Source organism: Saccostrea cucullata, unplaced genomic scaffold (assembly GCF_032062105.1).
Source record: "Saccostrea cucullata isolate Sc308-1 unplaced genomic scaffold, CSIRO_AGI_Scuc_v1 ctg2262, whole genome shotgun sequence".
Taxonomy (NCBI): Eukaryota; Metazoa; Mollusca; class Bivalvia; order Ostreida; family Ostreidae; genus Saccostrea; species Saccostrea cuccullata.
Window position 1 is genome coordinate 150,530 of NW_026927022.1, and position 12,082 is coordinate 162,611.

At 32.7% G+C, this 12,082-nt stretch overlaps 1 protein-coding gene across 1 annotated transcript; it reads right to left on the reverse strand.

Annotated features, from left to right (window-relative positions):
• Window positions 1-1,387: 1,387 nt before the first annotated feature.
• LOC134273275 (dual specificity protein phosphatase 4-like) lies at window positions 1,388-7,841 on the reverse strand. Its single transcript, XM_062755461.1, has 4 exons — window positions 7,375-7,841; window positions 4,284-4,423; window positions 3,187-3,406; window positions 1,388-2,262 (listed from the first exon to the last, which is right to left on the reverse strand). Exons 1-4 carry the CDS (start codon window positions 7,787-7,789, stop codon window positions 1,886-1,888), a joined length of 1,152 nt encoding a protein of 383 aa, XP_062611445.1. The 5' UTR covers window positions 7,790-7,841; the 3' UTR covers window positions 1,388-1,885.
• Between the last annotated feature and the right edge of the window lie 4,241 nt (window positions 7,842-12,082).

The window sequence follows — 12,082 nt, forward strand, 5'->3', positions numbered from 1 at the left end:
GTGTGTATGTTTCTTGGGAGAGGGGTGCTTTTTGTTTGTATTTCAGTAGAATTTTAATTATATAAACAGTGCCTATTCTTATTTTCTTGTGATTTTGTAGTATTGAACGTGAGCGCATGAATTATCCTATAACAAGGCCAAATAACAACTTGCTCTTGTCGGCACGCGATTTAATGTGAGCAGCTTTGTTTTTATTTGGATTCTCCTGGAAAAAAATCAATAGTCCTCCGCCCACGCCGATTTGTAGTCGACATACTGCAAACAGAATCCCTGGTTTCTAGAAGAGAGAGAGAGAGAGAGAGAGAGAGAGAGAGAGAGGAAAAAAAAAACTGGCTTCTAGAAAAGAGAGCTCGATCCCCCACGTGCCAAGGTTTTTGGAGAGAATGAGAAGAAAAAAGAGAAATATACCCCACAGGCACTTGTTTCGTATACAATTAAATGCATTCCTACTTATTTTTACATCAGTAAAAATAAGTGCGGATGCCCTGTACATGAAACAAGTGTACATAGATTCCCGAGATAGCTACAGAAATCCCTGGTTGAGAGAGAGAGAGAGAGAGAGAGAGAGAGAGAGAGAGAGAGAGAGATATGTAGGTGGCCTTAAGATACACTACACTTGTCTATCGTCTCTGTTCACATTCTTATAACACAAGATGAACAGGATGTTTGGAGGGAAGAGCACTTTCTACATTTCCGCTGCATAAATATTTTTGTCTTTTTCTCAATTGCTTTTTACGCCTTGAATAGCAGAAAATAACCATCTGAAGATGGAACCGTTTGAAATTACATTGGAGTAAGAAAAACATAAGGAGTCACTTTGACTCGAATATATAGGCCACATTGTTGATCTTCATCTGTAACACGAATGAGTACAGTTTCTACTTAATGTAAATTGTTAACTAAAACAATTAAGGTTGTATAGCCTATTTTTTGTTCAAGAAAATTTCCGGTCTATAAAAAAAATAATAATACTTAGTACCAGAAAAATAAAAGACGTGTCTTTCCAACCCCTTTCTTTTTGATTTTCTTGATCTCTCCCGCCTCTCAAACTTATGGCAAAGTACTTTAATCCTATATAGAAAATGTAAGTGATCGCGGAAACATTTTTAACTTCTTAACTTCTATGAAAGCTCTCAGTCTCCGATTAAACCGTATAATCGTCCGGAAAAATGTCAAGTGCTGTACATATGCACGTATATAAAACAGAGAACTTACTCTTCTTTTCAATTTAAGATGTAAATTTCATCTGAGTCGTGGTTGCGTTTTAAAACAGAATGCAGTGTGACTCACAAAAGAGGATAATACAGCCTTAATTGTCACTTTCATATTTGATAGGATGCGTGGGAGGAATAATTGCTTCAGTAAACTTGTATCTAGTGGAACAATATTTCGTTTCAATTTTTTAATCATTTCATAACAAAGTGTTTTATCACAGTTGTATTTCAATCAGACAATTTTTGGTATATGCTCGTATACTGTACAAAAAACCCCATATTTACAGTAACAATATGAATGAACTAATTATACATAAAAGTAACATAAGACATGCACAAAGAAAGAAAAATCATGTCGCTGTAAATTAAACATAATCAAGTACAGTGCATATATGTAATGGAGAAAAGTTCGATTGTCTGAAAACAAAGAGTAAAAATTCGAACTCTTTTCAGATTTTGCTCCCTTGAGTCTTTGTAATTCGACATAAGTTGACTGTCGTCGGCTGTACCGCTAACATCGGCATGCAATTTAAACGCAGAGTTTCGCCATCAGCACAACCATAAGACCCAAATCTTCAACAAGAGTAGTCGACTTGTCCAGAAAGTGTTCGCAAAATCGCATCACCACTTGGGGAGGTGTAGACATTTCCAAGAATTTCTCACTTCATCTCTCAGGTAAATGCTACCATTGGGCTAGAAAGAGCTGTTGGCGATGAAAATGGCGTGGTAAATGGCGAGGAAACACTCGTATCCATAGAACTACAAAAACTGGAAGATACAGAGAAAAATCGACATGGAGGCGAGCTAGGGGGCGTTAGAGGGGAGCTATGACGATTCTTTTGCTCCAGTTCTTTTTCGAATTCCAGTAATTGGTGCATAAAACCTGCATTTGGCGAAATCTCGCTCCGACGGGATTTGACGAATTCAAAAGCTGCATCCAATGAAAAGTTTCGGCTGTACATGACGTAAGCAATACAGATTGTTGCTGATCGACTGACTCCAGCATGACAATGGACCAAAGTTCTCCCGCCCGCACCTTTCACTTCATCTATAAATATAAAAAACAGAAATTGTTATTGGCAAATTCAATCATCAAAAGCTTTTCGTTTTTTTTTTCGCAGACCATCAACGTTTGTTTGATGATGTGTCAACTGACACTAATTTCTTATTACTTCTTTCAATTCTTTTCAATACTGTTAACAGAATTCCTGATTTCATCTAGGTTTATAATTACTATAATACAAATTACATTTTGATTTAGGATGGCCAAGGCAAAAAATAGAGAGACTGATGCTGTGTATTGGTTTTTGGCGCGTACAATGCAGTCCATTATTTGGAGCACAACGCAAAACATCTTAATGAGATAGAGTACTAGATTCATTCTGATGCTTTTTCATTGAATGATCGAGTACAAGATTCCGATGTTTTCATTGAGTGATTCACCGTCATAATGATGCCATTCACCAACCAGTTTTAAAGATAATCATTAAAACATCGAGCTTTATTTTGTTTCTGGTTTATAACAAAGTGCATCCATCAGTTGGTTTTAACGATGTTTCTCTTCTTTAAAAGATGTGATTTCACTGAGAAACTTTTTACGCAATTTGTTTTTGTGGTAATGAAGGGTTTCTTTAAACAAAGGAACATTTATATAATTTAAATTAATAATAATAATTAACCCTGTATATTTTTTCCCTAAAAGTTTATGATGACAAACAATGAATGGTGACTTTCAAATATCTGGACATGCATTTTTTTTAGGAAATCGAAATATAATTTTTTTTATTAGATATACAAATGAATATATAGGCTAATGTACATGTTTAAAAATGATAACATGAAATTTTTAAATTGAAATCTGTCCTGAATTTTCAAATGATTATATACAGCTTGATTATATGGTTGTACATTAAGCTGTCAGGTTATACGACCAGTTATAATGACTTTTATTTCTAAATAAAAATTCACCCACCAATGAAGGAATTGGTGTCTGTAAACCATTCGGAGAGTTCTGTACTGTGGTTGTCGTCGACAGGAATGTTTTTGTAGACAAAATGCGTCGTGAAATGGTTTTTACACGTGGAAGAGACGTTCAATATGGCGGTGATTCCCAGTCGCTGAAGTTCCGACATGCTGGCAGCGGAAAGGGCGTTCCCGATGTACAGATGGGGGAAAATCTCCACCGGATCCGTCTAGGGGGAAATAAAAGATCAAACAATGAATAAGGATATAGGGGGCTTTTGTGTGGCTTCTATAAGGAATTGAAATAACAGGCGAAGTATTGTTAGAACAGGGTGTGTCGCAATCACTTTAATCAATTTTTGTGTGGTTTATTAATTCGAATATAGGTACTTCAATTAATTCAAAATGAAGGAATCGATATTGTTTTGTTCCTAAATGAATGTGAATTCCCAGGATGCTATTTTATGTGTCTTTGGTTATTAATAAGTTCTATATATGATTCTCTGTGTTCTCAAGTGTATATGCCATTATAAGCAGAATAAAATTTACAGAGAAAATATCTTATTAATTGATTTCTTTTCAGTGCATGAAGTTATACTCATAAAAATAAACTAACATTTAATTTTGATATGTTACATCCGCAAACTTTATTTTAATGGGGTCAATGAAATAAATTCCTAAATGATGTCCTGTTGAACATTTACAGGAATATTTTAAAACGAATGAAAGATTGAAGATTTCGTAATACATGAATGTCAAAAATGAAAAAGATCTTAATCCCAATCATTTGATGAAATGTGAAATTTTCAAAGTTTTTTTTTAAATGGTTTAGTTCATCTTTTAAATTATATTTCTTACCCTCTCCCTAGTCAGGAAAAAGAAGAAAGAAATTTGGGTCGGTAGGTGGGTAGGAATTTTTTTCTACTAGAAAATGTCATTATATATGTTGACGATATGATAAAGATCAGTAAAAAAAAAAAAAACAGGGGGTCGTTTCCAGGAAGTTAAAAAAACATTTATTTTTAAGGTTAAGTCAAACAAATTTAACCATTCGGTTAAGAAGATGATCTTATAAATTATTTATTTTCAATTTTATTTTACACATACCAGAGTGGAATTGGTTCTGAACAGTGCCTGCCTCTGAGATTTTTCCTGGGCGGTGGGTTCTGGTGGGTAGCTGTTTATCGAGTTATCGTCAGCTGACGTACAGAACTGGGGGAATCTCTGAGCAAACTGGGCAAATCCGCCTGCAACAAAACAGAAGCGTAATCACACGGCTGTATAGGCCTGCTCATCAAAATTAATTGATTCCACTCAAGAACAAATTTAATCCTGGCATCAGCAAAATAACAAGCTACAATGCTCTCTCTCTCTCTCTCTCTCCTTTTTCCTCCTCATCCTCTCTCCTCCTAACTCCCCCCCCTCTCTCTCTCTCAATAAAAAAAAGCACAATACATGCACTTATTATTTCAGTTTTTAAATTGGTTACTTTTATATTGAATAAACTTTTAATTTATTAAGTGGGGAAAAATACCAATTTAAATTAACAACATTATAAAGAATTTTGGTCCTTATTTAATTAAAGCATATGTTCTATTATAAAAATCCATTTTAAATTTAATCTGGCTATTGAAATCATAAATTAGATATGTTTGAAGATTATAAGTCACGTATTTCTCTTTAATTATTAATTACATGTACATGTATGTTCATCTTATTTATTTTAATTAAGGAAGTATGAACAAGTTTATATTTTGGTTCAAGAGTTTAAATTGCACATTTATTATATTCTTTTTTTCATGAATGCAATTTTAAACCAGTATTACAATACGGAAATAAAGAGAAATTTCTAGAGATAAGAATTATTTTGTATATTGAGCCGTAAATTTCAGTTCCATCCGCATTTATGATCGACTTCCGAGATTAATGGGCAAAAATTTCCTCTTCGTGTTTGGATAAATGATAAAGCGAAATAAAAGGAAGGGCTAGAAGCGTAATAATCTGTTTATTGAACTCAGCAGAGAAAAACAATGTCAAGATACAGTTACAATATATCCATAACGTTCTTTGTAATTTTTCCCATTCCCATGTACTTTACGGAATACTTTCAGGATATTTTAAATCCCATTGATGTCGGCATGAAACGTAAGATTTGGCACCGACTCCCCCTCCCCCTTCTCTTCCTCGCTACGAAAACCACATTCATTAATGCCTCACAAATATCTTTTCTTGAAAAAATCTAATTAATCGACTTAGTATTTCCGGGATGCGTAAATTTGCACCTTGCCTTGTAGCTTCAGGGGGTGTGTAGAACACGCTTTGTATTTTTGTTTTATCTTTGTAAACGCCTTTACCGTATTACATTGAAACCTTAATTTCCTCTCTTCGACGATTCTACTGCCCCATAACCTCACAGCTGTTTCCAACAATTAATTTTTTCCCGATAATTGAATCAATTTCCGGTATTTGTAACCCCTAGCTACGTCCGGTGAAAATCCAATAATTTGTGGCAATTCCTTGCCCCTTCATGCAGAGAGCAAAATTGGTCTATAAATTTGAAAGGTAGAAGGCAATTGGTGAGAAATCCAATCATGCAAAAAAAAAATTGCAATATCAATTGCATTTTTCTTTTGCATGTAACAACTTTATTGAAAATTAATATTTTTTTAAGTGACATTTAATAAAATTGATATAATAGATAAAGCCACAAGAAGTGCAACATGGTTATTTTTTTCCACGAAAAATTTACACATCGTGGATTACATGACTTTGAGTTTATTTCAATTAAAAAAAACATTTTCAAATAATTGCTGTAAAAAATTTATGTTGAAAGTTTTATGTACTCTCTTGTGCATTATATATTTGTTTTACACATCCTTTTCGCATGATCACGCCTTTGTGGTTTCAGGATCCCGGGATATAAAACCACAGGTAGGAAGTAATGAACAGATAAGTAATCTTTTTACTTATATACACGTGATATTTTACATATATACGAGCGTAATTAATTGTATCCATAACGGGATAGGCCGGGTCCGAACTATAAACACACAACAGAAAAATTGGCCAGGGGTCAAAAGATTTTAATCTGGCCATATAAGGTATGACTTCGTACACTGTCTAGTAAACACGAATGTAAACATCACTCCTCTAAGTTACATGGATTAATTAAAATCAAAACATAATTAAACGCTGGAAACATTCCGAAAATGGACATTCGGGAATAAGGAAAAAAATAAAATAAAATGAAAATTTTTAGCTTATAATTAGAATGCATCATTGAATCATACTTTTGAATAATACTTCTTTTATTATAAAACACTGAATATTTTTTTTATACACACGAACAATTTCCTTCCGTAAAAATCAGCTAATCAAAATATGCATGTGTCATTGGTAAAAGTCATTATCTATAGAATTGATATCTATATATAAACACTTCTTTTGTTGTATTTTTTTTTGTTCCTATTTCTATCAATCAAAATCTCTATCTATTGTATATTTAGAAATGGGACTATTCATTTCTAAAATTAGCTTTACCGGAAATTTTTTAAATGGTTTCTATGACTAAATATTTTCTTTTGTAATATATACATGTACGTATAGATAAGAAACGTGATTTTAAAATCCTAAAATAGTGTTTATATTCAACCAATAAATTGTCAGTTAAATATATTCATTTTAGTTTTTTTTTTAAAAAAAACTCTCTTTAAATAAGAAAATACATGTACTATCCACAAGCAAATATCAGGTTTTCCACCAATTTCTACAATAACTGGAACACTAATTTAAAAGTATTTCTCCATTAAAAATTCGTAAAATAACTTCTACAAATAAATATACCGGTAAATGCATGAATAACTTAAAGAAATGCCCAAATAAGGGTTGGAAAAAATCCATTAAATGTGAACCTCGTGTTAGATAAACGAGAAATAATTTCACATTCTGCGGTGAACATTTATTATTTCTGACAAGCTAGGTCAAAGCAACTCTGTCTATATAACAAATGTAGAGTCTCGGTTGTACATAACTGTATCACGATACGCCTACGTAAATTTCATCATATTAAAAACAAAAATGAATTGTTTTCACAATTTGAATATATAAAATACCTTTGGAAACCTGAAAAAATGTACATATTGAGCAGACGCTCAATCAACCGTAATTAATGAAATAGAAAATTAAAAAGGAAAAATACCTTTCAAAAGCTGACATATGCCCCCAAATCCCAGTTGCTGTATGGAATGGCAGACGATGTTAACATTGCTATCTGAGTGGAGGAGCTCTTCTTCGTTTTCTCCATAAATAACGATATCTGAATAACCGCCAGACGTCAGTCTATGTCTGGTTTCGCTATCTAACATTTTCTCTAGGTGAAGTTTTCCTCCATTTGCAAATCTTCTTTTAGAGATGGGAGGGCAGTACATGTTTTTAGCACCAACAATATGGCCATCATTGTAGGAAATATACGGCCTCGAGTCAAGAATAAGAAGACGCAACGATTTGTTGAATTTGTTTTCGACGAACATCTGCTTAAAATCACTAAAAGATAGAGTTTCCATTGCACCGTTTGTGGTTTCTGGTAAAATAGTGCGTACTATTGAGCATTCCATTCATAAATGATAGTAAAAGCTTGACTTGCGCAGTAATATATTTATCCGCTTCAATCTCTTTCCCAACCAATCAAATTCGTTCAGGTCAACCTATAGGAAAAAATAAGAATACGCGGTCAACAAATATTCCTAATCAAATATAGCCTATGTTTGATTTTTCGTGAAAAGATCGACTTTTAAGGGAATAATCAACACAGATCAGTTTTAAAAAACATATTATGAACCTTCTCTAGTTTGTTAAAAATCATATATTACAAAGATAGAGCCTGAGAACAAGATCACTTAAGCCCCGCCTTCTAGCCTTATATGGATAATTATCAAACCGCAAACGGAGCGGAAGTAAACAATTGACATGCGATCCCACATTTCATTCATTCCCACCCCATTCATAGCGGAAGGAACGGAAATCAATAAACAAGCCATTGTTTAGCGACGTGTGAGAAAATCCCCAGCTGCAGCGGCCGCATCACCGATGAAAAGAGATCACGGGGATTTCTATGAATGACCCGATAGGAACCCAGAAAATGTCACGAATATTGCAGGGATGAATGAACGGTCACACACTGATATGGATAATTATTTACTGTCCGTGACATGAATTATCGCTGTCATTTAACCAGGATCAATAATAGGGTGCATCAAACCTCTCATTTCAAATAACTTATCGTGGTTTTCTTCCTTTAATATATCCTTTATTTTTAATAATAAATTTTGGATTTCTATTGTGAGCTAAAATAGTTTTATACAGTATACATGTATGTGTTCAACATGCATATAATTTAGTTAAATCCGATGTTAAATAAGCTTGCAATCAATATATTATATAAACCAAGTGGTATAAAACAAAGTTGAAACTGAATGAAGTATGAGTATTGTAAATAGTTATTTGCATATTTTCCCATGCGCAAAAACAACCGTGATTCGCAAAAAACTCTATATCCAGTAAACTGTTACTGGTTAAAGTTTTACAATAAACATTCTGTGTATTCAATATTCAAGGGAAAGTTATTGGTTCTTCCTATGCCAAATTCAGTTTGTTCCAACCTCTCTTATAATGCAATTAATCAAAACATAAAAAAAAATATCTTTATAAATTGAAATGGGAAATGTATTACCGATAATTTTGATTATTTTTCATACCTTAATTGTCTCCTCCGCCTCTGTGGCGCCAGTTTGGGAGGTCCACAGAGCTTCCAACATTTGAAGGGTCAATTATCACCATTCCGCGGAGCCGAGGACATGTGTCTGTTAAACAAATGCAGGAAAATCTTGAATATTTTGACAAATTCTGAACTAAATGAAAAAAAAAATCGCTTACTTTTTGAAGCACAAACATTTCTTACCGGCGTGTTTCATTTTTTGATATACCCATTTAGAAAAATGGAAAAGAAGAATCGTCGTTGCAATCATCTTGCAAATTTATATATTATAATAATAGAATGACGTCACAATGGGGAATGCAGCGGCAAATCGTGACGTCATAGTAAAGAATAAAATCGATATTTCAAAAAAAAAGTTAAGAAAAAATAATCATAATTTTGTGTGTGTGTGTGCGGGTGTGTGTCAATAATCATATTTTTAAAATGTAATTTTAAATATATCCGACTGATGTATAATCTGCCAAGTTTTCCGCTTCTGCAAATGGAGAATACACATTAAATTCATTGCTTATAATTTAATTTTCATTCATTTGATGTAAGAATGATGTAAGATGTCCCATTTGATGTAAGAGATGATTGTTCAAACAAAATGACTTTAATTTGTACAAAATTTGAATGTAACGTCAGGCGGATTGATACGTTTTTGACACAAGTCATTGTGACGTAGGCAACCCATTTTATACGATATAAAGTAATTTTTTATCCATTTAAATACAGCGTTACAACCAGAATTAAATTATAATAATATAATATACATGTAGATCCATATTATAATTTTTTTTTTGTTTTGCAATGAAATTTTGATATGGATTCAAATGTGTACAATTGGTTAGCATGCAAAAATAAAGATGGTTTCAAAGGCAATTTAGTACAAAAAAAGTGTGTTTTAGAAAAAAATTAGCCTAAAAGCTTATTTCAAAAACACGATGTAAATTCATAGTATCTCATGTCCTAATTCCAATTTTTTTTATTCACAGGCGCTTGCCGATTTTAACTTTTATTTTAATGAATAATTAATCACCTTCACTTTAAAAAATCCCCTAGACTCAGTGGTAAAGTAATGCTCAATGTGTACATTATATTTTTATGGTAATTGTTATTTACGAAACATATATAAGAAATTGACATTTATAAATACATACGGACAAATGCAAACGCAAATGAGGTTGAAATATTATCATTTGTCTGTGCTGTTTATATTTGTATAAATCGTGCAAGGGCACTGATTTGGAAATAAAAGAATCTATCTATATATTACAAGTTATATACATACAATAAATATATTTCGTCAGTAAACACAATGATGATGATGATAGAGAGAGAGAGAGAGAGAGAGAGAGAGAGAGAGAGAGAGAGAGAGAGAGAGAGAGAGATTATTTTCCGATATAGAAAAAAGATATTTATTTTTTAGGGTAGCTTATCAAAATGTTACGTGATGACAAAACAGTTTGTACCGGCTAGTCTTTGTCATTTATATATTTTTATGGACTTCATCTTCAAGATATATTATTGTTTCACATTAAAATGTCATCTTAGGAAATTAATTTGCCATATTAAAAAATAAATAATGAATTAATTATGCATAGTATTACTCTGCATTGAAAGGATCTTTGTGAAATTTTTCTCCCCATTAATAATAATTTTATTACATTTTACCACAGATAATTTTGTATTTGAGTGTGTTTACAAAGTTGTGCATACAATGTATTTGAAACAATCACATTCAATGTCTATGCTGTTCAGTCCAAAAATCCTCCTGTTTAGATTTGAAAAAAAAACTTGACAGTAAAATTAGATCAACTGACACTGACAGTGAAAAGTATACATCTAGTATGTTAATGAATATAAAGTTAGTGTGCAGCACAGTGCTGCAAGTAAAACAACCACTGTCATGTATTCTAAATTTAAAGGCTCTCTGCTTGTGATAAAATTTTTCTCATCAAATTTAATATTTTATTGCACTTTATTTTTAACCAACTTTTATATAATATTTTGTAACTTTTAAAGTGTGTCAGCAGGGCTAAGTAGCCCTGTTCAATATATTATAAAACAATAGGTGCGGGAGGGGGTTTCCCCCTCCTGCTGGTGGGGGTACGGGGGGCCTCCCCCGGAAAATTTTGAAAATAGAGATGCCAAATCCTGCATTCTGGCTGTATTTTGGGTAGAATTTTATGCCACTCTATGACTGTACCTTAGACATTCTTCTATTCAAAAAAGTCCACATATATAACCATTCAAGGTATTTCAAATCACCTTTAAATTTGACAATTTTGACATACAAAAAAATAATTATAAACAATTGAAAATAGATTTAATAATTATTAGATACATTGTGTGTAATTGATAATTATTTTTGTTGCTCTGAGTGAGTATTAGTAAAACAGTAGCCCTGCAGGGCAAGTTTAAAGGCATGTTTGGTAGCCCAACCTCAATATTCAGTTGTCCCGGGCCAGCGGGCTACCGTTAGTGTCGAACCCTGTAATATATGAAATTATTATTTTAATTAATGTTTGAAATAATGAAATGTATATTAAATTCCTAAAATATCTTTTCTTGCTTCCTTTTCTTGCAAGGGAGTAGTAACAAAGTACATATTTGTGTCATTATTTCCAGATCAAAAGGAACACACAGGGGGGTTGTTGTGCTCACTCCTCCATGGCACCTGATCCCTCCTCTGGTGTTTTGGAGGACCGAGTTTGCTCTAGATCTGCTCCTATTTTGTATTGTTTTATGGTCTTTTGAGCTGGAATACTGTTTGTTATCTCAATATAATTCCCCTCATCGATCGGTTTTTCATGAAAGCATCGGAAGCAAATCTTAAATTTATATTTCTGTACTACTTCACTCTGGTTTTTAAAAATTAGTACATAAAATACCACGAATACTCCAAATTCCCATAAAATACCTTAATCTGAAAATTTTCGATTTTTTTTCCGGAAATATACAAGCTGCTGAGCGATTATAAATTGGTTCTCCTTTATAGAGTATGCCTAACACATTAATAAAAAAAATTATCGTTTTCTTTCAGCTGATAAAACTCAAGGTAGTGATGATCAAATCCGGTTATGTAATATTTTAAAGGAAGTTTCTGTTTCTTTCCAATGCTGTATCGAAGTAGATAGACATGTCCGCT